Source organism: Triticum urartu, chromosome 3A (assembly GCF_056163025.1).
Source record: "Triticum urartu cultivar PI428250 chromosome 3A, HENAU_Tu73, whole genome shotgun sequence".
Taxonomy (NCBI): Eukaryota; Viridiplantae; Streptophyta; class Magnoliopsida; order Poales; family Poaceae; genus Triticum; species Triticum urartu.
Window position 1 is genome coordinate 704,131,020 of NC_141875.1, and position 27,620 is coordinate 704,158,639.

Here is a 27,620-nt window from a genome sequence, read left to right on the forward strand (position 1 = left end):
CTGGATAGCGGTCGATGAGTGGAGTAATAGTAGTAGATGCAGGCAGGAGTCGGTCTACTTGTCTCGAACGTGATGCCTATATACATGATCATACCTAGATATTCTCATAACTATGCTCAATTCCATCAATTGCTCAACAGTAATTTGTTCACCCACCGTAGAATACTTATGCTCTTGAGAGAAGCCACTAGTGAAACCTATGGCCCCCGGGTCTCTTTCTCATCATATCAATCTCCATCACTTTATTATTGCTTTGCTTTTACTTTTTACTTTGCATCTCTATACCAAAAATACCAAAAATATTATTTATTATCTCTATCAGATCTCACTTTCGTAAGTGACCGTGAAGGGATTGACAACCCCTAAGCGCGTTGGTTGCGTTGAGCTATTGTTTTTGTGTAGGTACGAGGGACTCGCGCGTAGCCTCCTACTGGATTGATACCTTGGTTCTCAAAAACTGAGGGAAATACTTACGCTACTTTGTTGCATCATCCTCTCCTCTTCAGGGAAATCCAACGCAGTGCTCAAGAGGTAGCAAGAAGAATTTCTGGCGCCGTTGCCGGGGAGTCTGCGCAAAAGTCAACATACCAAGTACCCATCACAATCCCTATCTCCCGCATTACATTATTTGCCATTTGCCTCTCGTTTTCCTCTCCCCCCAATTCACCCTTGTCATTTTATTCGGCCTCTCTCTCTCTATCCTCCCTCTCTATTTGCTTCTTTTTGCCCATTTGCTTTTTGTTTGCTTGTGTGTTAGTTTGCTTGTTTGTCGCGATGGCTCAAGATAATACTAAATTGTGTGACTTCACCAATACCAACAATAATGATTTCCTTAGCACTCCGATTGCTCCTCTTACCGATGCTGAATCTTGTGAAATTAATCTTGCTTTGCTGAATCTTGTCATGAAAGATCCGTTCTCTGGCCTTCCTAGTGAAGATGCCGCTACCCATCTTAATAGCTTCGTTGATTTGTGTGACATGCAGAAGAAGAAAGATGTCGATAATGATATTGTTAAATTGAAGCTATTTCCTTTTTCGCTTAGAGATCGTGCTAAAGCTTGGTTTTCATCTTTGCCTAAAAATAGTATTGATTCATGGAACAAGTGCAAAGATGCTTTTATCTCTAAGTATTTTCCTCCCGCTAAGATCATCTCTCTTAGAAACGATATATGAATTTTAAGCAACTTGATCATGAACATGTTGCACAAGCTTGGGAGAGAATGAAATTAATGATACGTAGTTGCCCTACTCATGGTTTAAATTTATGGATGATTATACAAAAATTTTATGCCGGATTGAATTTTGCTTCTAGAAATCTTTTAGATTCGTCCGCGGGAGGCACTTTTATGGAAATCACTTTAGGAGATGCTACTAAACTCCTAGATAATATTATGGTTAATTATTCTCAATGGCACACTGAAAGATCCACTAATAAAAAAGTGCATGCGATAGAAGAAATTAATGTTTTGAGTGGAAAGATGGATGAACTTATGAAATTATTTTCTACTAAGAGTGTTTCATCTGATCCTAATGATATGCCTTTGTCTACTTTGATTGAGAATAATAATGAATCTATGGATGTGAATTTTGTTGGTAGGAACAATTTTGGTAACAACGCGTATAGAGGAAATTTCAATCCTAGGCCTTATCCTAGTAATCCCTCTAATAATTATGGTAATTCCTACAACAATTCTTATGGAAATTATAATAAGATGCCCTCTGATTTTGAATCTAATATTAAAGAATTTATTACTTTGCAAAAGAATTTTAATGCTATGATTGAAGAAAAATTGCTTAAGATTGATGATTTGGCTAGGAACGTTGATAGAATTGCTCTTGATGTTGATTCTTTGAAACTTAGATCTATTCCACCTAAGCATGATATCAATGAGTCTCTCAAAGACATGAGAATTTCCATCGAAGAGTGCAAAGAAAGAACCACTAGGATGCGTGCTAAGAAAGATGCCTTTATAAAAGCGTGTTCTTCTAGTTCCTATGAAAATAATGATGAAGATCTAAACGAATTGATATGTCCCCTATTAAATCTTTGTGTTGCAATACGAATCTTGATAATGATGGGACTGAATATGATCCACCTCTACCAAGAAGGTGTTCCAATAATTCTGAATCTTTTGATCTTGATGCTAAATCTGATAAAAGTGGGATTGAAGAAATTAAAACCCTAGATGTTACTAAACCCACTATATTGGATTTCAAGGAATTTAATTATGAAAATTGCGCTTTAATTGATTGTATTTCCTTGTTGCAATCCGTGCTAAAATCTCCTCATGCTTATAGTCAAAATAAAGCGTTTACTAAACATATCGTTGATGCCTTGATGCAATCTTATGAAGAAAAACTTGAATTGGAAGTTTCTATCCCTAGAAAACTTTATGATGAGTGGGAACCTACAATTAAAATTAAAATTAAAAATTATGAGTTTTATGCTTTGTGTGATTGGGTGCTAGTGTCTCTACTATTCCCAAAACTTTGTGTGATTTGCTAGATTTCCATGATTTTGATGATTGCTCTCTAAACTTGCATCTTGCGGATTCCACTATTAAGAAACCTATGGGAAGAATTAATGATGTTTTTATTGTTGCAAATAGGAATTATGTGCCCGTAGATTTTATCGTTCTTGATATAGATTGCAATCCTTCTTGCCCTATTATTCTTGGTAGACCTTTCCTTAGAACGGTTGGTGCGATTATTGATATGAAGGAAGGGAATATTAGATTTCAATTTCCATTAAAAAAGGACATGGAACACTTCCCTAGAAAGAAAATAAAATTACCATATGAATCTATCATGAGATCCACTTATGGATTGCCTACCAAAGATGGCAATACCTAGATCTATTCTTGCTTGGTATGCCTAGCTAGGGGCGTTAAACGATAGCGCTTGTTGGGAGGCAACCCAATTTTATTTTTATTCCTTACTTTTTGCTCCTGTTTAGTAACAAATAAATTATTTAGCCTCTGTTTTTGTTGTGTTTTTTGTGTTTAATTAGTGTTTGTGCCAAGTAGAACCGTTGGGAAGACTTGGGGAAAGTCTTGTTGAACTTGCTGTAAAAAACAGAAACTTTAGCGCTCACGATAACTACTGTCATTTTTATTTGGAGAGTGATATTTAGTTAATTATTTTTGCAGATGATTAATAGATAAATTCCTCACGTCCAGAAATTTATTTTAGAATTTTTGGGGTTCCAGATCTTGTGCTAGCTACAGATTACTACAGACTGTTCTGTTTTTGACAGATTCTGTTTTTCGTGTGTTGTTTGCTTATTTTGATGAATCTATGGCTAGTAAAATAGTTTATAATCCATAGAGAAGTTGGAATAAATTAGGTTTAACACCAATATAAATAAAGAATGAGTTAATTACAGTACCTTGAAGTGGTCTTTTGTTTTCTTTCGCTAACGGATCTCACGAGTTTTCTTCTTTAAGTTTTGTGTTGTGAAGTTTTCAAGTTTTGGGTAAAGATTTGATGGATTATGGAACAAGGAGTGGCAAGAGCCTAAGCTTGGGTATGCCCATGGCACCCCCAAGATAATCTAAGGACACCTAAAAGCCAAAGCTTGGGGATGCCCCAGAAGGCATCCCCTCTTTCGTCTACTTCTATCGGTAACTTTACTTGGAGCTATATTTTTATTCACCACATGATATGTGTTTTGCTTGGAGCGTCTTTTATGATTTGAGTCTTTGCTTGTTAGTTTACCACAATCATACTTGCTGTACACACCTTTTGAGAGAGCCATACATGATTTGGAATTTTGATAGAATACTCTATGTACTTCACTTATATCTTTTGAGCTTTATAATTTTGCTCTAGTGCTTCACTTATATCTTTTAGAGCACGGTGGTGGATTTTTTTTATAGAAACTATTGATCTCTCATGCTTCACTTAGATTATTTTGAGAGTCTTAATAGCCTGGTAATTTGCTTAAAATCCTAATATGCTTGGTATGCAAGATTAATAATAAAACTTTCTTATGAGTGTGTTGAATACTAAGAGATGTTTGATGCTTGATGATTGTTTTGAGATATGGAGGTAATAATATCAAAGCATGCTAGTTGAGTAGTTGTGAAATTGAGAAATACTTGTGTTGAGGTTTGCAAATCCCATAGCATGCACATATGGTAAACGTTATGCAACAAATTTGAAACATGAGGTGTTATTTGATTGTCTTCCTTATGAGTGGCGGTCGGGGACGAGCGATGGTCTTTTCCTACCAATCTATCCCCCTAGGAGCATGCGCGTAGTGTAGATTTTTGCAATAAGTATGTGAGTTCTTTATGACTAATGTTGAGTCCATGGATTATACGCACTCTCACCCTTCCATCCTTGCTAGCCTCTTCGGTACCGTGCATTGCCCTTTCTCACATTGAGAGTTGGCGCAAACTTCGCCGGTGCATCCAAACCCCGTGATATGATACGCTCTTTCACACATAAACCTCCTTATATCTTCCTCAAAACAGCCACCATACCTACCTATTACGGCATTTCCATAGCCATTCCGAGATATATTGCCATGCAACTTTCCATCATTCCGTTCATCATGACACATTCATCATTGTCATATTGCTTTGCATGATCATGTAGTTGACATAGTATTTGTGGCAAAGCCACCGTTCATAATTCTTTCATACATGTCACTCTTGGTTGATTGCATATCCCGGTACACCGCCGGAGGCATTCATATAGAGTCATCTTTTGTTCTAGTATCGAGTTGTAATCATTGAGTTGTAAATAAATAGAAGTGTGATGATCATCATTATTAGAGCATTGTCCCAAGTGAGGAATAAAAAAAAGAGAAAGGCCATAAAAAAGAGAAGGCCCCCCAAAAAGAGAAAGGCCATAAAAAAGGGCCCAAAAAATGAGAGAAAAAGAGAGAAGGGACAATGCTACTATCCTTTTACCACACTTGTGTTTCAAAGTAGCATCATGATCTTCATAGTAGAGAGTCTCTCATGTTATCACTTTCATATACTAGTGGGAATTTTTCATTATAGAACTTGCTTGTATATTCCAACAATGGGCCTCCTCAAGTGCCCTAGGTCTTCGTGAGCAAGCAAGTTGGATGCACACCCACTAGTTTCTTTTGTTGAGCTTTCATACATTTATAGCTCTAGTGCATCCGTTGCATGGCAATCCCTACTCCTTGCATTAACATCAATCAGTGGGCATCTCCATAGCCCATTGATTAGCCTCGTTGATGTGAGACTTTCTCCTTTTTTGTCTTCTCCACATAACCCCCCTCATTATATTCTATTCCTCCTATAGTGCTATGTCCATGGCTCGCGCTCATATATTGCGTGAAAGTTTATAGGTTTGAGATTACTAAAGTATGAAACAATTGCTTGGCTTGTCATCGGGGTTGTGCATGATGATAGCATTCTTGTGTGACGAAAATGAAACATGACTAAACTATATGATTTTGTAGGGATGAACTTTCTTTGGCCATGTTATTTTGAGAAGACATAATTGCTTAGTTAGTATGCTTGAAGTATTATCATTTTTATGTCAATATGAACTTTTGTCTTGAATCTTTCGGATCTGAATATTCATACCACAATTAAGAAGAATTACATTAGAATTATGCCAAGTAGCACTCCGCATCAAAAATTCTGTTTTTATCATTTACCTACTCGAGGACGAGCAGGAATTAAGCTTGGGGATGCTTGATACGTCTCCAATGCATCTATAATTTTTGATTGCTCCATGCTATATTATCTACTGTTTTGGACTATATTGGGCTTTATTTTCCACTTTTATATTATTTTTGGGACTAACCTATTAACCGGAGGCCCACTCCAGAATTGTTGTTTTTTGCCTATTTCAGTGTTTCGGAGAAACAAAATATCAAACGGAGTCCAAACGGAATGAAACCTTCGGAAACGTGATTTTCTCATCAGATAAGATCCAGGAGACTTGGACCCTCCGTCAAGAAAGCCACGAGGCGGCCACGAGGGTGGAGGGCGCGCCCCCTACCTCGTGGGCCCCTCGAAGCTCCACCGACGTACTTCTTCCTCGCATATATATCCACATACCCCCAAACGGTCGGGGACGGAGCCAAAAACCTAATTCCACCGCCGCAACTTTCTGTATCCACGAGATCCCATCTTGGGGCCTGTTCCGGATCTCCGCCGGAGGGGGCATCGATCACGGAGGGCTTCTACATCATCATCCAAGCCCCTCCGATGAAGTGTGAGTAGTTTACTTCAGACCTACGGGTCCATGGTTAGTAGCTAGATGGCTTCTTCTCTCTTTTTGGATCTCAATACAATGTTCTCCCCCTCTCTTGTGGAGATCTATTCGATGTAATCTTATGTTTGCGGTGTGTTTGTTGAGACCGATGAATTGTGGGTTTATGATCCAGTCTATCTATGAATAATATTTGAATCTTCTCCGAATTCTTTTATGTATGATTGGTTATCTTTGCAAGTCTCTTCGAATTATCAGTTTGGTTTGGCCTACTAGATTGGTTGTTCTTGCCATGGGAGAAGTGCTTAGCTTTGGGTTCGATCTTGCGGTGTCCTTTCCCAGTGACAGAAGGGGCAGCAAGGCACGTATTGTATCATTGCCATCGAGGATAACAAGATGGGTTTTTTATCATATTGCATGAAACTATCCCTCCACATCATGTCATCTTGCTTAAGGTGTTTCTCTGTTCTTAACTTAATACTCTAGATGCATGCTGGATAGCGGTCGATGAGTGGAGTAATAGTAGTAGATGCAGGCAGGAGTCGGTCTAGTTGTCTCGGACGTGATGCCTATATACATGATCATACCTAGATATTCTCATAACTATGCTCAATTCTGTCAATTGCTCAACAGTAATTTGTTCACCCACCGTAGAATACTTATGGTCTTGAGAGAAGCCACTAGTGAAACATATGGCCCCCGGGTCTCTTTCTCACCATATCAATCTCCATCACTTTATTATTGCTTTGCTTTTACTTTGCTTTTACTTTTTACTTTGCATCTCTATACCAAAAATATTATTTATTATCTCTATCAGATCTCACTTTCGTAAGTGACCGTGAAGGGATTGACAACCCCTAAGTGCGTTAGTTGCGTTGAGCTATTGTTTTTGTGCAGGTACGAGGGACTCACGCGTAGCCTCCTACTAGATTGATACCTTGGTTCTCAAAAAACTGAGGGAAATACTTACACTACTTTGCTGCATCATCCTCTCCTCTTCAGGGAAATCCAACGCAGTGCTCAAGAGGTAGCAGTGACACATCATGCTCAATCAATTTTCTGATCTTCCCCTGAACAAGATAGAGCCTGCATAGAAGTCAAATCAATAAATTTTACTCTTGTTGTGAAATCCAAAAATAAATCTCACATGTACTGAATACCAAAACAACAGTAGCATACAACTCGTCCATGATTTTCTGGGCCACATTATATATTTCTTCCTCCCATCTGGTCAAAATATGTTGGTCTTTTATAGTTGTGCTTGTTAAGGGAGTTGTTTACCAATATGGAAAACAATAATAATAATAATTCGTTTGATACAAGCAAAGTAGCATCAATATGATTAAAAACAAATGAATAGGCACTCGATAAGCAAAAGTGATAAAAAGGATGAAACATGCAACAAATGAACATGCACTCAATAAGCAAGAATGATAAAAAGGATGAAACATGCACCTCTACAGATCAGTTGAAATTTTATCCCGTTACTGCATGATCACTAATTAAAATTGCGGGAGAAAGGATTTAGCGGCAGCCAAATTTGCAGCGAAATTGTAGCATAAGGCGGCGCAGTCTACCTCAACCTCCTGTGAATTTGTATTGCATGAAAATCATGTGGCAATTGCGGCCAAATCGATCTCATGATTAGTATAATATCATAACACTTGGAACTTGCGAACACTTCAAAACAAAGGAGAATGAAATCATGGTGTGGGCTGATTTCTTTTGGTAGTGCCTATTGTAGATTTTTACTCGTTCTCACTGGCAATTCCACGAGGCAAATCTATGCCTTCTTTCATAGCAATGAACTCTAGAACCTTGACCATCAAAGAGAAGATAAATTTTCATCAAATTTTCCAGCACTGTAATGAGAAGATAAGCATCCATAAAGTAATAAACAAACCGAATCTGAATCTACCCCATCAAATGAAGGTGGCTGAAGTGTGGCGACCTAGCATAGATGTTTCACAGCCTCAAGGCTTGAGGAATCAGAGAAGTCAGAAGCCTGCCATGTATAATATGTAGGCATGTCTTCTTTTTGCTTCATGAGCCTCTTATTTACTTTCCAGTAGGCAAATTTTTGTAAGCACACTTATCTTATTACTTGATAATCCTCGCTTCTTTCCAGATTTCTTGAGAAAAGTGACCGCAGTGGTAATTCTGAAGTTGATGAGTGCGCTAGGATACTAAAAGCTGCAACTGAAAGCTGGAGTTCTGATTTTATTGATGAACATAGTGGAGGAAGAACAGGAGGTGCGTAATGAAGCTGCTGCTGAAAATAAATCAAGAAACCCCCAACTTGAAACAAAAGGCGGGTGCTCGGCATCGCCGCGCTCTACCATGGCGTGCAGCAGCTGACTGACCGATGCCACCACACACAACGCCTACCGGTCCCAGTTGAGCGCCCGGAACTCCAGCCACAGCACCGTCGTGCGTCCAGCCTTCAGCGGCCACACATGTTCCCCGGCGACCGTATCCGAGATCGAAGGGACCGGTGGAAGGTGTGGTGGCGTAAAGTAAACTGATAATTAACTATTTACTATCCGAAATTCCATAACTGATAAATATAAACAAAAAAAAGTTCATTGTATCAAATAAAGCAAACTGATAATTAATTATTTACTATCCGAAATTCCATAAGATCCAGATCCATTCATGTGTATAATGAGCCTAACACAAATTTATCGTCTACTATGTGAATCAATGGATGCATGATAGCTGATGTGCTAGAGAGAGGGCTTTTGTAGGGTAATCTATTGGTTGTTAGCACCAACCTTCAGGAACAATATCTATTGCAGAGCAGTTAACAAAATGAAGCACAAACTTCATGTATATTCGTGAGCAAATTATAATCAGCAATAGAATTATAGTAGACAGAAGCATTGTACCTGACTGAAATCACAACTGGTTCAATTTTCTAAATTTGGCCTCTACAACTATGAAAAAGGACAATAAATCTAGACCTTCATTCCAAATCCAATATAATATTATCAAGATTAAGAAAAAATGAATCACAACATAGTCCACTGAAATGCAGTTCTCAAAATAGCTTGGGATCACTCTGCCTAATCTTATTTAGTGTGCTTGTTCACCTTGCCATTGACAGTGCAGTGGCTATCAATCAATGCAGAAAGTCTTCTGCTAAGCCATATTTCGACAGCCTGAGGCCCTTCCAGTACACCATGGCCGTCAGCCTTGACATGGATCCCAATGACTGTCCACGCCCGACCTGAAACTGAAAATGAAACTATTGGTATAACAGTCTACTGACCTGAAATCCTGCTATTCGTATATATGAACAGAAAAAGTTAACTAAACACCATTAGGCCCCAAAATAAAATACAGAATTTTACTGAGTTGAGGTCCGAATATATGTAAACATCATACAACATAATTATGCAGCATTGACAATATCCCCTTTAGCATGTTCCTTGCCTCATCACATAAAGGAGAAAAAGAGCAAACCAAAATCCATGGCTCACTAGCCTATATTCATTGGCTACTCAAGAAATGACCATATGGTTGTCATTCATTGTCGTCAAGCTCTTCTACTACCATCCTTATCTGCACAAAAGAAAATGTTTGAACTAAAGATTAAACTTATGAAATCTTGAAGTGCAGTATTGTCATGGTGACATACACACGCGAGCTCCAAACATTCTGGAGGTAGTCCTCACTATCTACTAATTCTTAGATACAGTTCTTGTAAGCATTTCTTTCATAAAGCTGAGCTGGCTAATTAGAAGGAATTTGTATCGTTTTACTTTATGGAGACCATAAATCATATTTTTCATCAAAAGGATGAAGAAAAACAAAAAGAAGATGTTTCCTGTTGATATTCTTGTGATGAATCAGATTCATAAAAGAGAGAGAGAGAGAGAGAGAGAGAGAGAGAGAGAGAGTACAGAGAGAGAGAGAGAGAGAGAGAGAGAGCTATTTTCATTGCATCAGGAGAGAAATTTTTGGTGGCTAGTCTCCATCAAATAGAAATGGAATTTAGGTATATACTAGGATGAAGCAATCCAGTTAATGTCTCATGATGCATTACCTGGATGCAGATGGATTGATGAGAAAAGATCGTTCAATTGTTCAATCAGATGGATCACCTGTGAGGAGTTGACACAGATGGCGCACCGCCGACAGCTTGCGGCTGAACTTTTGGAAGTCTATAATGGTCCCTCTCTTTCCTCCTCTCAACCATCTTTTTCCGTAGTTTCTCCTCACAACATGGAGTAACCTTTGGATGCCTAATGGGTCGGCGGGTGGTAGACGGTGGTGCAGCACACCCGGAGTCAGAGGGTGCTCTGGCAACGTGCGTGCTATGCTAGTTGGCATAGTTGGCACGATGTGACATCATGTAGTATGAGGTCCAGCGAACATAGCGTTGAGGTGTTGGTGCTCCGGTTAAGCTCTGGTGATGGGAGCTGGCATGTGGCTGTGGCACATTTCGGCTGGAGTGGTGGCGCATCCGGCGAGCACACATAGCAGTAAAGGGAAACAATGAGTGTCGAGCCTCGCCAGCGACACTGCAGGGTGAACATGAGCATGGAGGACAGCTAGTTTGCTCCACGGTAGCACATACCGTGCATATACCTGGACATGTCGAATGTCCACGCCCGCCTACAGGTAGCCGCTGCTCGCGCCTTTCCAACTTCTACCCTGTTGGGAAACGCAGTAATTTTAAAAAATTTCCTACGCACAGCAAGATTTATCATGGTGATGTATAGCAACGAGAGGGGAAGAGTGTTTTCCATGTACCCTCGTAGACCGTAAGCGGAATCGTTATGACAACGCGGTTGATGTAGTCGTACGTCTTCATGATCCGACCGATCCTAGTACCGAAGGTACGACACCTCTAGATCCAGCTGAGTGTCAAGGGAGAGTTTCGTCAGCACGACGGCGTGATGACGGTGATGATGCAGCTACCGGCGCAACGCCTAAGCACTGCAATGATATGACCGAGGTGGATTATGGTGAAGGTGGGACACCGCACACGGCTAAGACAGTTGTCCGTTGTGTGTTCTAGGGTGCCCCCTGCTCCCGTATATAAAGGAGCAAGGGGAGGCCGGCCGGCCCTAGGGCGCGCCAAGGAGGGGACGAATCCTCCTCCTAGTAGGAGTAGGATTCCTCCTTTCCTAGTCCTACTAGGAGGGGGAGGAAGGAGTGGGAGAGGGGAAGGAGGGGGGCGCCACCCCCTCCTAGTCCAATTCGGATTCAAGGGGGAGAGGGCGCGTGACCTGCCCTGGCAGCCCCTCTCTCTCCACTAAGGCCCTGATGTCTACTACACAACCTTCTTCTTGTAGACGTTGTTGGGCCTACAAGTGCAAATGTTTGTAGGACAGTAGCAAATTTCCCTCAAGTGGATGACCTAAGGTTTATCAATCCGTAGGAGGCGTAGGATGAAGATGGTCTCTCTCAAGCAACCTTGCAACCAAATAACAAAGAGTCTCTTGTGTCCCCAACACACCCAATACAATGGTAAATTGTATAGGTGCACTAGTTCGGCGAAGAGATGGTGATACAAGTGGTATATGAATAGTAGATAATAGTTTTTGTAATCTGAAATAATAAAAACAGCAAGGTAGCAAGTGATAAAAGTGAGCGTAAATGGTATTGCAATGATGGTAAACAAGGCCTAGGGTTCATACTTTCGTTAGTGTAAGTTCCCTCAACAATACTAACATAACAGGATCACATAACTATCCCTCAACATGCAACAAAGAGTCACTCCAAAGTCACTAATAGCGGAGAACGAGTGAAGAGATTATGGTAGGGTACGAAACCACCTCAAAGTTATTCTTTCCAATCAATCCGTTGGGCTATTCCTATAAGTGTCACAAACAGCCCTAGAGTTCGTACTAGGATAACACCTTAAGACACAAATCAATCAAAACCCTATTGTCACCTAGATACTCCAATGTCACCTCAAGTATCCGTGGGTATGATTATACGATATGCATCACACGATCTCAGATTCATCTATTCAACCAACACAAAGGACCTCAAAGAGTGCCCCAAAGTTTCTACCGGAGAATCACGACGAAAACGTGTGCCAACCCCTATGCATAGGTTCCCAATGTCACGAAACCCGCAAGTTGGTCACCTTAACATACATCAAGTGGCACGCGGTATCTCATTGTCACCACAGATATCCACGGCAAGACATACATCAAGTGTTCTCAAATCTTTAAAGACTCAATCCGATAAAATAACTCCAAAGGGGAAACTCAATTCATTACAAGAGAGTAGAGGGGGGAAGAAACATCATAGGATCCAAGTATAATAGCAAAGCTCGCGATACATCAAGATCGTATCATCTCAAGAACACGAGAGAGAGAGAGAGAGAGAGATCAAACACACAGCTACTGGTACATACCCTCGGCCCCGAGGGAGAACTACTCCCTCCTTGTCATGGACAGCGCCGGGATGATGAAGATGGCCACCGGTGAGGGATCCCCCCTCCGGCAGGGTGCCGGAACAGGGTCCCGATTGACTTTTGGTGGCTACGGAGGCTTCTGGCGGCGGAACTCCCGATCTATCTTGCGTTCTGGAAGTTTTAGGTCATGTGGGTATATATGGGTGCAGGAGGTACGTCAGGGGAGCCACGAGGGCCCCACGAGACAGGGGGCGCGCCCCCCACCCTCGTGGGCAGCTCCCGTATCTTCTGACGTAGGGTCCAAGTCCATCAGGTGTGTTTCCTTCCAAAAATAACTTCTCTAGTTTATTTCGTTCCGTTTCGACTCTGTCTGATATTCCTTTTCTTAAAAACACTGAAATAGGCATAAAACAGCAAATCTGGGTTGGGCCTCCGGTTAATAGGTTAATCCCAAAAGTAATATAAAAGTGGATAATAAAGCCCAATAATACCCAAAACAGTAGATAATATAGCATGGAGCAATCAAAAATTATAGATACGTTGGAGACGTATCAGGCCCATCTAGGCACACTAGTTCCCCGGGGGGAGGGGTTCCGGTAACCCTCCGACACTCCGGTTTTCTCCGAAATCACCCGGAACACTTCCAATATCCGAATATAGCTGTCCATTATATCAATCTTTATGTCTCAACCATTTAGAGACTCCTCGTCATGTCCATGATCCTATCCGGGACTTCGAACTATCTTCGGCACATCAAAACACATAAACTCATAATATCGATCGTCACCGAATGTTAAGCGTGCGGACCCTACGGGTTCGAGAACTATATAGACATGACCGAGACACGTCTCCAGTCAATAACCAATAGCGGAACCTAGATGTTCATATTGGCTTCCACACATTCTACGAAGATCTTTATCGGTCAAACCGCATAACAACATATGTTGTTCCCTTTGTCATCGGTATGTTACTTGCCCGAGATTCAATCGTCGGTATCTCAATACCTAGTTCAATCTCATTACCGACAAGTCTCTTTATTCGTTCCGTAATGCTACATCCCGTAACTAACTCATTAGTCACATTGCTTGCAAGGCTTATAGTGATGTGCATTATCGAGAGGGCCCAGAGATACCTCTCTGATACATGGAGTGACAAATCCTAATCTTGATCTATGCCAACTCAAAAAACACCATCGGAGACATCTGTAGAGCATCTTTATAATCACTCAGTTACGTTGTGACGTTTGATAGCACACAAGGTGTTCCTCCGGTATTCGGGAGTTGCATAATCTCATAGTCAGAGAAACATGTATAAGTCATGAAGAAAGCAATAGCAATAAAACTAAACGATCATTATGCTAAGCTAACGGATGGGTCTTGTCCATCACATCATTCTCTAATGATGTGATCCCATTCATTAAATGACAACAAATGTCTATGGTCAGGAAACCGAGTTTTCTTATCTTTATTGTAAAAACCGAAAATTCCGTTTATTCGGTGTCGGTGTCGGTTTTGGTTCAGTTTTCGGTTGCTCGGTTTTTATGCCCAGCCCTAGGCGGCAATGGATTGGATTTTGGGGGAGGCGGCGGCCAGGACGGAGGATTTTGGGGAAGAAGGAAGCTCGCGTCGCGTGCGAATGGCTTAGGGTCGGCTTGCTTGGGCTTGGGCCCTTTAGTTTCATCGCTGAATAAACTTATACTTCTGCCATGAACTTCCAACTTTAGTTTTTTTTAGATTCTTACTCAGGAACCTCCCCCTGATTTCAGTTTAAGAAAATCAAATGCATATTCATTAATTTTGGTGCAACTTATAAAAAATTCAATGTATTCGAATTTGTCAACTTCAAATAATGAGAGGGAATAAAACGACTTTCCTGGAAACCCGTGAAGTTAGAGATCATCTATACTGTATCAATGTTGCATGGTTGGGTTTAAAAATTATATATTATGCCAACTTATTAAGTAAACTGTTTATTTAATAAAAGAACTATAAAAATGTGTTTAAATGGAAATGTGCTTATGAAAACATCAAATTGGGTGGAATACATTTTTACTCAACTCTAACTATTTTAAATTATTATTGTTTTTTCTTAAATATTTAAGGCACTTAAATAAAGCCAATACGTTTCCTAGGATTAAAATGTATCCAAAATGAATTTACATTCCTTCTCTAATTATTTTCTTATTTTCCAAAAAACCAACCAATCTAGACCGTCAAATCACGATCATTGCCAGATGTGGACGCTTTTCGACACTGTATGCAAGTTGTGGCACGTTCGGCCATTTATCTCTTTTTTAATGAGATAACTCTAAAAAAAGCAAAATTTGTGAAAAACCAAAACAACTTGGCATGATGCGTTGAATTGGTCATATAATAAAAAAATTAGGATCATTTGAGAGATGTTGAGAAACAACGTGCTCTCAAATGGAGTCTTCTTGCCTACCCGGACACACTACGTTGAACATGGTGTTTTTTCTACACAAATACAAACAATATTTGGGGAAATTTGGTAAAAAATATATGGTTCCCATTTGTTGTTCTTATTTTTCTCACTTTTTGTTTAGACTTCCAGATTTGTTAGGGTTTTAAAAAATGTTCGTGTTCAAAATCCGGTCACTCTTTAAAAAAAACATGTTTTGACATTTCAAGCAGTTTTGAAAGACACGAACATTTTATTGAAATTTTGTACAGTTTTTAAAATGCGAACATTTGTGTTTTATTATCAAAATTTGAAGAAGTGTTCATTTTTTGAAATTTTGAACAAATTTATATAAACATGGGCATTGTTTGAAAATCAAGAAAATGAAAACGAAAAAAAGTAAACCGGATGTTCATATATTTTAAAAATGTTCGCAATTTAAAAAAATCATCATTTTTTCAAGAAAAATCCTGTTTAGAATTTGGTTCAGAAATTATATCAAAGTATATAATTCCAAATTATGTTCGTTTATTTATAGAAAATGTTTGAAAATTCCCAGAAATTTCCAAAAATATTCAAAAAACATTAGAATTTCGGTTTTTTTTCTTCTTTTCAATAAACTTGAACATTTCGGTCAGAAATTTAGAAAAGTTTGGAGTTTCAAATTTGCCAAAAATGTTCTCATGTTTAAATTTTATTAATAAATTCAGAAAATTTCCACGAAATTTAAAAGATATTTGTATTTTCGGAAATAAAAAAATAACGGGGAATTTCATAAATTGTTTGCGTTTTGAAAATTGTTGATAATTTCAAAAAATATTTGCGTTTTCACAAAATGTTCCTGTTTTAAAATTTTGTTCACAACTTCGAAAGTGTTCATGTTTTCTGGGAATCTCATATAATGTTGATGTTTCTAAAAAATTGTTCATAATTTGAAAAGATGTTCAGGTTTTCAATTTTGTTCCTGTTTTTCAGGAAATGTTCGTACTTTCAATAAATTGTTTGTATTTTCAGAAAATTTTCCCATTATCAATTGTGTTCCTATTTTTTTCAAAATGTTTGAGATTCCGAAACAATGTTCAGAAGATGTTCCAGTTTTTTAAAATACGTTCATAATTTTTTTTTAAAAAATTGCGAGAAATGTTCAGGGCATTTACAATGGAGAGGTGCCTGTGCAGGCGCTTAGAACATTAAAATAATTAATTAGGAAAATAAATGGAAGGAGGAGTCCGCTGACCCAACGCACGGGCGCCTATTCAGGTGCTAACAGAATTGATTTTTTGGCTGAAGGACAGGGAATGTACTCGTTAGAAGGTGCATGCAAAAAAAAAGGACCAAGCGCCGGGCGACAAGCTTGGCATCGATGCCAGCCAAAATCTCAGGATCGAACGGGATTACGTCAAAACGGTCAGGAATCAAAGCCTAGCGCCTCCTCTAAGCGCCTGCATTGGAGATGCCCTCAGAGTGTCTTCTCGCAGAAATGTTTCACTTGCGACATGGTTTTAAAAAACATTTAGTTTTGCGAAAAAGAAAATCACATATGAAATTTCAAAAAATGTTTAATCTTTCGTGACCTATAGTGCATACAACATGCGCTGCAATTTTGGCCAACAAATCTGGTGTGCTGCAGTGGCTATAGGTGTTATGCACTCGCGGGAGGTCCTGTGTTTGATCTTGCTCACCCATTTTAGTTACTGCGGATTGGTGTTTAAGTTTTGCGGCTTTCTTTCTAAGATTGATTAACCATGAGCATCAATATCAATATACTTTATTCCTAGAAAAATATCAATATACTTTAACTGCTCGAAAGGAGAAGTGTGAAAGAAAGAAAATGATGTTCTCCCCAAATCAAGTAGTGGAAATGTTGCTCACGTGTAAGAACACTGAAGCAGCCAGCCGGCGAGTAGGCGTTCCCACGGGTTCCATATGGACATTCACACTGAAATTACCCATCTGTATTGGTACATTTGCTGAAGCACCCATTCTTTTTTGAATTCTCACACTCGTCAATGTCTGCATACACATATAATCTAGTAAGTCAGCGTGTATAAAGCAGGTTAAACAAGTGCAGCAGTTTCAGGACAAACCACTAGTATTTTTTTTTCATATTCTAGATTTTGGTAGGAGGTGTAAAGATAATTATCCATTTAATGTACTTGCAGAAAAAATAGAAAAGCATGCATTCTAAAAATCTTGTCAACTTTATAACTCCAAGCCATGATATTTAAGAGAACTAATGGACACAAACACCAATCATATCTCCAATTCATCTAAGTATCGCATTTTAATTCATACATTTATCTCTCATCTAGAATATTTTGGTTAAATAGAAGAGAGGCAAAGTCTCGAATAGGAAAAGTGAACTATGTCAAAGTCATTGTAATACATGCTTCGAATTTAGTGAAGTTGTAATTACCATAAAACATGTTAAAATTACATAATAAGAATATGTATCTTGTTTAGTTGTATCATTACATAGTTGCTAAATTTAATAGAAAACTACAACGTTTAAGATCATATGTAGAAAATACAAATTTTAATTATGAATAAAATAGAAATGTTTAGTATAAATAAATGGTAAGTGTTTATAACTTATCGAAGGATCACTAATATACTTCAAACTATTTGGTATTTCTCCACTCTTACGACTCATTCATGCAATTCAATGTTAAACTTGAAAATTTACATATTTGTCATTACATTTAATAATAACCGGAACGACATAAATGAATTCTATGCATGGATATTGTTAGTACACAACATCATATATCCTGAAAATAGAAATTTGCGCAACATAATTTTGAGTAAAACCGGACAAAATGGATTGTCTATAATCAACACAATCAGAAAAATATATATAAAAAAAGTGGAAAACAAGACTAAACACACAAAAGTAGAATGTAAGAACCGTACTTCCGCCTTTGCTGCTAGCTGGCGAAGCAATCGTCATAGTTGCACCTCCGGTAGTGTGTTGCTCTCCTAGAGAGACAATGGGGTGGCGAGAGAAAGCCGGTGACAGTACGTATCAAGCATTCCCAAGCTTAATTTTCCTCATCCTCGAGTAATTAAATGACAATAACAGAATTTTTGATATGGAATGCTACCTAACATATTTATCCATGTAACCTTGTCTTAAATTTGGCTATGAGATTGCAATGCCATAATCAGTACCTACAAAATGGTCGATATCGCCATTTTCAACAAAATGGTATTTATAACACGAAGGACAGTCAACTGTCACATTGTTTTGTCCGGAACCGTGCAGAGGAGGCTGTCTGAAGCCAATGCAACAGCGAGGACTAGCTATAGATTCCAAACATCGACTAGACATGCTTTTATCTTTGTGTAGATCAACGTTGCAGCAACAAAGACTGGAACTCTGAATCTTGTTGTAACTTGATACGGAAGCTGGGAGGAAACATGCTTTTATCTTTGTGTAGATCAACTAGACATGATTTCATTCATCCTCCTAACCGCGGTCGGATGGCGCGTGCTTTGTGCACAGTATTTTTTTCTGTTTGTATGAACATACGTAGGACCTGATGGCCGGCCCGATATCTAAGAACCTCGGCAGAGAGCGGTGTTATGTTTTTGCAGAGCATGCTGGAAAATGCTTGTGTTGGCTTTGCCTGAAGGGAATTACTAACATTGCAGTATAGAAGAAAGGACCGAGATTTAAGGATTGGAAAGTCAGTACAGAAAATCATTCAGAAGCTTGCAACAAGCGTACATTGTCAGATAATTGACTAAAACAAGCATTCATGAACACAGCTGCTGCACATCAAGCCGTATAGATGACTGTTATATTTTCTTCAACCGATTCAGCTTCCCATTCCATCTTTGCCTGCTGATGTTCTTCATTCAATATCCACTGGCAACTCTTGATATTAGTCACACCCCCATTACTTATATATACCCACTCTCAGTCCAATGCTCCTGCGTTCTCTATATTTCACAAAGATTCAGATAAAATTTTCGGAAGCAACCTTCACTCTGTTTCTGTTGAGCATCTTTCATCGAGTTAAACATCTAGCTTCACTACAACAAGAACTGTCATGATATGGCAACTACGACAAATACACTGCATCCTGCCAGGTTGTGACACCTCCTGTCGCATCGTAATATCTTTCGTGTTGATTTCTTTGCCGACGCAAGCTTTTGGCCGCTGCCTCCAGGCTCCAGCAACAAGTCTGGGCAATCTCCTTCCCCGCTTGGCAGCTGCACTCACCCTGTTTTTTTGGTTTATAATCTCCTAGATTCAAACAAAATTCAATTTTGGTCAGGAAAAAAAATCCAGATTTGACTAAATTATATGGACCAATTCTGAATTAAATTTCAAAATGCCATATACATAGGTTTGCAATCCAAATGTAACATTTTCAATGGTTATCAACAATTTCTAATGGTCTAATATGCACTATGAAACCACAAGCTTATTTTTCATACCTGTTAGACACACTTAAGCGATTCCCTTTGCAATTACGAGGGCCACTGCCCTAGTTCCTATAAGAACAAAGCTACAGGCAGGAAAAGAGGCAGCAGCACGCCTGCCCCAATCTTTACAGCTCCGGTGGAAGAACCACCTGCGTCCATCCTCTTGTAGCCTTTTTTTTGAAAGAAAAGGTAGAGATAGTCTACCTTATGCATTCAAAACGGGGTAAACCTGAGAGGCCAAAGGCCGATTACATGAAGGTGGTGTAAACGTGCACTGTGAGTGCAGCAGGCCACCACTGAGCCGTTTAGGAAGAAGATTACAAGAAGAGGGATTGGGGGAGCAGTGTTAGGGAGTTACAAGAAAGTCAGCCCATCCTAAAATCGTGCAGCGATCATCCACCACTCTGGCACGCAAGCTCCAAAGCCTAAGAAGCTCAAAACCTCGTGGAGTGCACGTGCAGCATGCCAGCTTTCCTTGTTAAAGACCCGTTCGTTCCGTGCTCTCCATAATCCGACAGCACCCGCCGCAAGCAAAACGTTCCAAAGCTTACCATAAGAATCTGCTGAAGCGCGGCAGCATAGGAAATCCTTCATTGAAGATGCCATAGTGGCAGTTGCAAGAAGCCCCATCTTGTCCCATACTTTGTCCGCGAGCTTACATCGCAGGACGATATGATCAGTACTTTCAACTGCTGGGCAGACATCACAACCATTATGTGGCGCAATGGCCGTCCAATTCTCTTGTAGCCTGACAAACTTCACTTCAATTCGAGCCTGAAACTGTTTACTCTTCTTATGATTGAAACCGGCTTCTTATCATTCAGATTAACTCGAAACCTGGTACTACTTGTTTTGGTGAAATACTGCATAAGCAGATTCTTTTTTCCCGTTAACCACTGTATAACCGGATTGAAAGACAGTTCCTAGATATTGAGAAATTTTTATTCGATGGGTACATTAAAGATGTAACCAGACACTCAAGGTAATACTACGAGTACAACACACCCATTGTCAGAACACGGACTGAAATAAGGGTTAATGAACAGCTGATAAACAACATCAGTCGAGCGATGCAAGAATACATAAGATGAAGGAGATAAGCAAAATAGTACATAAAAATGTTCCAATATGGGAAAACCTACTACTACTTAATCTACTACTCACAGTGGCATGAGGCAGTAGCAGCAAGGCCAGCACAGGTTTATTTTCACAACCTTTACAATTTGGGAAGGACATCACAGTACCGCAAGAGAACCTGGACAAGGCTGAAAGGTCGAGCACAAAAGTCCTTGCTGTAGATGATGTCCACCATGTCACCTCTTAGGTTATACACGCACATCTTGTCTCTAGAATCTGACATGGACATGTCTTCAGAATCTGACATGGACGCGCTTTCAGAATCTGACATGGGCGTGTTTTCAAAATCTGACATGTATATGCAATCTCCGTCAACGGACGGAAGCTTAGCTGCATCGACAGACACACACCTCTCTTGGCCAAGGAGCAAGGTGCGGCCACCGAGGCTCTTGACCTCCTCCAACAACTTGTGCTCGACGTCGACTCTGAAAACTTTCAAAGTTTGATCGACCGAGCGAACGAGCAGCAGTCCCCAGCAGACTCTACGAGATAAAAAGGCATTTCGCTGTGATCATCTCCCTCTTTTGTGTCATCATCTCCCTCTTGTGTATATACGTGCACATCCGGCAGTGCCGCGGCAGGTATGACCAGGAGCTCATCATCATCATCATCATCAGGGGCGGGCCCAGGATTTAAAGATAATGTATTCAAAATTTTAATGGTTATTTTAATCCTATAAATTCTTCTTTTTGGCGTATATAATTGATTATAGCACCATTATTTTGGCACCATGTAACACAATGTAATAGAATCGTAAAATTGGTCATACTTAGAAACCGTTCAACAGATAGAAAGACTAATAAGTCAACATATCAAACTGACAACATCTTAACATATAGGAGTACAAAAAGGTAGGAAATAGAAAATGATTAGAAAAAACTTACAAGCTATAGGAGAACTATTTTTTTATAAATAATGTTTGTTGTAATAATTCCCCAATTTTTAAACATTCCCAAATTGTAATTCATGTGGAAAATTGCGAATCGTCATGTCTAAACAATTCATAATTCATTTAAAACAAGTTTGTAGTTTCGAAATACTAAAGCAGAAATCTAACTAACCAAGTTAACTTAGTGTTGTAAGTCAATGCTAGACAACTGAAGAAGACGACCATGCGCTGACACCTGCAGATCATAATTTTAACAGGCGGACGGTTAATATGTTTAGAAACACAAACACATCAAATTATCAATCAGATTTTGAACGACTGAATTGTGACTTTGGAACTGGAAACCTAGAGCCTTCGATGCGGTGATGCCTGATGCTGCCGACTGATGAGATGGATTAAAGATGAAGCGAAGCTGCGAGGGTTGAGGGATGGATGCCGTCAGATGTTTTCGTCGTCGCCGCACGCCTGCCTGTGCCGCCGTGCGCGCGTGCTTTCAGGGGATCGCGATCAGCCCTGCCGCCATGCCCTACCCACGATCCCACGAGTGCGAACAGAATTGGGAGGCGCCGGTTCGTCTCTTGCGATATGCCTCATTAGCGAAGCGCGTGCGGGCTCTGCGTCTTGCTGCAGCGATTTGGGCCACTTGGACCATGTCGGGGTGGTGAGGAGACCATACAGAGAAGTGGGCTAGTCTTGTTTTCGGGCTGAAATCCTTAGCTGGCCTTTTTTTCCTGCATCTATTTCGTTTTCCCCTGAGTACACATGAAAAACACTATATATATATATATATATATATATATAGAACTTTTTTTGCCAAATATAATGGGTATTCAACTGAATACCCTTGAATTGTACTGGGCCCGCCCCTGATCATCATCATCACACTGGTCTGCTGCTGGTGCGAGTGCGACCAACTTGAATACACATCCATGGCCATCGGCACAATAGACGTCGCCCTGGAAGTTGGCAATGCTCACCAAGTAGGTTTCAACGGCCTTCTCTGTCTGTGTAAAGAAATCGCTGCTTGGGGCAGCACAGAACACCGAGCCCCATCTCAGCAAGACCAGCGTCGGGTGAGAGCCTCCCTTCACCGAGGTAAAGGTAAAATGCCGAGGTAACGCGGCGGGGAAGTGGAGCATGTCACCTGTAAATGGGTTGAGGACACGAGCCAAGTGCGGTGGATACATGTCCGCGAGCACGAGGAGACCGTCGGCGGCACCGGCGACGAGGTTGTCGCGGAGCGCCGGGACGTGCAGGCGGCGGAAGCGGCCGGTGGGGACGTGGAGGAAGAGGCGAGACTCGTCATTGAGGCCGTCGGGTTGCAGGTCGAGCATGACCCAGTGGCGCGGGCGGAAACGGAGGCCGGCTACCGCGGCGAAAGGAGATGGCTTGGCGACGGCAGAGCGCCAGGTTGAGCAGACGGCCCTCATGTCCATGTACGCGTCGACGCCGCCGGTGGTGGAGAGGACGCGGTCGGCGACCGCTTGGACAAGCTCCGGTGGAAGCGAATCCCATTCCGGGACCATGGATAGGCCACCCAACTTGGTGCTGCCGTGCGGCCGCCGCCACTCGCTGCTCCAGTCGCCCCCCTCCTTCATCTTCATGGCCACGCCCAGGGTCCTCGCGCTGAGGGGCGGATCTGCTGGGAGCAAACTTGTATGGGGGAATGGAGCTGGAGAAGGGCGGCAATGGATCGGATTTTGGGGGAGAAGGGAGGCGGCGGCCGGGACGGAGGATTTTGGGGAAGAAGGAAGCGTCGCGTGCGAATGGCTTAGGGTCGGCTTGCTTGGGCTTGGGCCCTTTAGTTTCATCACAGAATAAACTTACAGTTCTGCCATGAACTTCCAACTTTAGTTTTTTTAGATTCTCACTCAGGAACCTCCCCCTGATTTCAGTTTAAGAAAATCAAATGCATATTCATTAATTTTGGTGCAACTTATAAAAAAAAGTTTCAATGTATTCGAATTTTTCAACTTCAAATAATGAGAGGGCATAAAACGACTTTCCTGGAAACCCGTGAAGTTAGAGATCATCTATACTGTATCAATGTTGCATGGTTGGATTTAAAAATTATATATTATGCCAACTTATTAAGTAAACTATTTATTTAATAAAATAGCTATAAAATGTGTTTAAATGGAAATGGGCTTATGAAAACATCAAATTGGGTGGAATACATTTTTACTCAACTCTAACTATTTTAAATTATTAATGTTTTCTCTTAAATATTTAGGGCACCTAAATAAAGCCAGTACATTTCCTAGGATTAAAAATCTATACAAAATGAATTTAAATTTCTTGTCTAGTTATTTTCTTATGTTCCAAAAAAAACCAACCAATCTAGACCGTCAAATCATGACCCATCCCAGATTTGAATGCTTTTCGACACCGTATGCAAGCTGCGGCACGTCCGGCCATTTAACTTTTTTTTTAATGAGAAAACTCCAGAAAAATAAAATTTTGTGAAAAAACAAAATAACTTGGCATGTTGCGTTGGATTGGTCATACAATCAAATAAAAACACTTAGGGTCATTTGAGAGATTTTGAGAAACAACGTGCTCTCAAATGGAGTCTTCTTGCCTACCCGGACACGCTACGTTGTACATGGTGTTTTTTCTACACAAATAAAAACAATATTTGGGGAAATTTGGTAAAAAAATATGGTTCCCACTTATTGTTCTTATTTTTCTCACTTTTTTGTTTAGACTTCCAGATTTGTTAGGGTTTTATAAAATGATCGTGTTCAAAATTCGGTCGCTCTTTAAAAAAAATCATGTTTTGACATTCCAAGCAATTTTGAAAGACACAAACATTTTATTGCAATTTCGTACAATTTTTAAAAAGCGAACAATTGTGTTTTATTATCAAAATTTGAAAAAGTGTTCATTTTTTGAAATTTTGAACAAATTCATATAAGCACGGGCATTGTTTGAAAAAGAAAACATGAAAACGAAAAAAAAGTAAACTGGATGTTCATATATTTTACAAATGCTCGCAATTTTAAAAAATTCATCATTTTTTTAAAACAAATCCTGTTTAGAATTTGGTTCAGAAATTATATCATAGTATATAATTCCAAATTATGTTCGTTTATTTATAGAAAATGTTTGAAAATTCCCAGATATTTCGAAAAATATTCAAAAAAATAGAATTTCGTTTCTTTTCTTCTTTTCAATAATTTTGAACATTTCGTTCAGAAATTTAGAAAAGTTTGGAGTTTCAAATTTGCCAAAAATGTTCTTATGTTTAAATTTTATTAATAAATTCAGAAAATGTCCACGAAATTCAAAAGATATTTGTGTTTTTGAAAATTAAAAAAATAACGGGTAATTTCATAAAATGTTTGCGTTTTGAAAATTGTTGATAATTTCAAAAAATATTCGCGTTTTCACAAAATGTTCCTGTTTTAAAATTTTGTTCATAACTTCGAAAGTGTTCATGTTTCCTGGGAATCTCATATAATGTTCACGTTTCTAATATTTTTTTCATAATTTGAAAAGATGTCGGGTTTTCAATTTTGTTCCTGTTTTTCAGGAAATGTTCGTACTTTCAATAAATTGTTTGTAGTTTCAGAAAATGTTGCCACTATCTATTGTGTTCCTATTTTTTCTCAAAATGTTTGAGATTCCGAAATAATGTTCAGAAGATGTTTCAGTTTTTTAAAATATGTTCATAAATTTAGAAAATGTTTGCGAGAAATGTTCAGAGTGTCTTCTCACAGAAATGTTTCACTTGCGACATGGTTTAAAAAAAATTAAGTTTTGCGAAAAAGAAAATCACATATGAAATTTCAAAAAAGGCTTTAATCTTTCGTGACCTATAGTGCATACAACATGCGTTGCAATTTTGGCCAACAAATCTGGTGTGCTGCAGTGGCTATATGTGTTATGCACTCGTGGGAGGTCCTGTGTTTGATCTCGCTCGCCCATTTTAGTTATTGCGGATTGGTATTTAAGTTTTGCAGCTTTCTTTCTAAGATTGATTAACCATGAACATCAATATCAATATACTTTATTCCTAGAAAATTATCAATATACTTTAACTGCTCGAAAGGAGAAGTGTGAAAGAAAGAAAATGATGTTCTCCCCAAATCAAGTAGTGGAAATGTTGCTCACGTGTGAGAACATTGAAGCAGCCACCCGGCGAGTAGGCGTTCCCACGGGTTCCATATGAACATTCACTCTGAAATGACCCATCTGTATTGGTACATTTGCTGAAGCACCCATTCTTTTTTGAATTCTCACACTCGTCAATGTCTGCATACACATATAATCTAGTAAGTCAGCGTGTATAAAGCAGGTTAAACAAGTGCAGCAGTTTCAGGACAAACCACTAGTATTTTTTTTTCATATTCTAGATTTTGGTAGGAGGTGTAAAGATAATTATGCATTTAATGTACTTGCAGAAAAAAAAATAGAAAAGCATGCATTCTAAAAATCTTGTCAACTTTTTAACTCCAAGCCATGATATTTAAGAGAACTAATGGACACAAACACCAATCATATCTCCAATTCATCTAAGTATCGCATTTTAATTCATACATTTATCTCTCATCTAGAATATTTTGGTTAAATAGAAGAGAGGCAAAGTCTCGAATAGGAAAAATGAACTATGTCAAAGTCATTGTAATACATGCTTCAAATTTAGTGAAGTTGTAATTACCATAAAACATGTTAAAATTACATAATAAGAATATGTATCTTGTTTAGTTGTATCATTACATAGTTGCTAAATTTAATAGAAAACTACAACGTTTAAGATCATACGTAGAAAATACAAATTTTAATTATGAATAAAATAGAAATGTTTAGTATAAATAAATGGTAAGTGTTTATAACTTATCGAAGGATCACTAATATACTTCAAACTATTTGGTATTTCTCCACTCTTACGACTCATTCATGCAATTCAATGTTAAACTTGAAAATTTACATATTTGTCATTACATTTAATAATAACCGGAACGACATAAATGAATTCTATGCATGGATATTGTTACTACACAACATCATATATCTTGAAAATAGAAATTTGCGCAACATAATTTTGAGTAAAACCGGACAAAATGGATTGTCTATAATCAACACAATCGGAAAAAAATATATAAAAAGAGTGGAAAACAAGACTAAACACACAAAAGTAGAATGTAAGAACCGTACCTCCGCCTTTGCTGCTAGCTGGCGAAGCAATCGTCATAGTTACACCTCCGGTAGTGTGTTGCTCTCCTAGAGAGACAATGGGGTGGCGAGAGAAAGCCGGTGACAGTACGTATCAAGCATTTCCAAGCTTAATTTTTCTCATCCTCGAGTAATTAAATGATAAAAACAGAATTTTTGATGTGGAATGCTACCTAACATATTTATCCATGTAACCTGTCTTAAATTTGGCTATGAGATTGCAATGCCATAATCAGTACCAAAAAATGGTCGATAACGCCATTTTCAACAAAATGGTATGTATAACAGGAAGGACGGTCAACTGTCACATTGTCTTGTCCGGAACCGTGCAGAGGAGGCTGTCTGAAGCCAATGCAACAGCGAGGACTAGCTATAGATTCCAAACACCGACTAGACATGCTTTTATCTTTGTGTAGATCAACGTTGCAGCAACAAGGACTGAAACTCTGAATCTTGTTGTAACTTGATACGGAAGCTGGAAGGAGACATGCTTTTATCTTTGTGTATATCAACTAGACATGATTTCATTCATCCTCCTGACCGCGGTCGGATGGCGCGCGCTTTGTGCACAGTATTCTTTTTTCTGTTTGTATGAACATACGTAGGACCTGATGGCCGGCCCGATATCTAAAAACCTCGGCAGAGAGCGGTGTTATGTTTTTGCAGAGCATGCTGGAAAATACTTGTGTTGGCTTTGCCTGAAGGGAATTACTAGCATTGCAGTACAGAAGAAAGGACTGAGATTTAAGGATTGGAAAGTCAGTACAGAGAATCATTCAGAAGCTTGCAACAAGCGTACATTGTCAGATAACTGACTAAAACAAGCATTCATGAACACAGCTGCTGCACATCAAGCCGTATAGATGACTGTTATATTTCTTCCACCGATTCAGCTTCCCATTCCATCTTTGCATGCTGATGTTCTTCATTCAATATCCACTGGCAACTCTTGATATCAGTCACACCCCCATTACTTATATATAC

General features: G+C 39.4%; 1 protein-coding gene and 1 pseudogene across 1 annotated transcript; both read right to left on the bottom strand.

The window, feature by feature from the left end:
- Positions 1–20,592: 20,592 nt before the first annotated feature.
- On the bottom strand, positions 20,593–21,256 carry LOC147981898 (uncharacterized; annotated as a pseudogene).
- Positions 21,257–22,288: 1,032 nt separating this feature from the next.
- LOC125528098 (uncharacterized) lies at positions 22,289–23,213 on the bottom strand. Its single transcript, XM_048692609.2, has one exon. It carries the CDS (start codon positions 23,060–23,062, stop codon positions 22,289–22,291), a length of 774 nt encoding a protein of 257 aa, XP_048548566.2. The 5' UTR covers positions 23,063–23,213.
- Positions 23,214–27,620: the final 4,407 nt, after the last annotated feature.

What these genes read in the sequence shown, in the direction of transcription:
- LOC125528098 (XM_048692609.2), bottom strand. Translation starts at nt 23,062, where the DNA reads ATGAAGATGAAGGAGGGGGGCGACTGGAGCAGCGAGTGGCGGCGGCCG.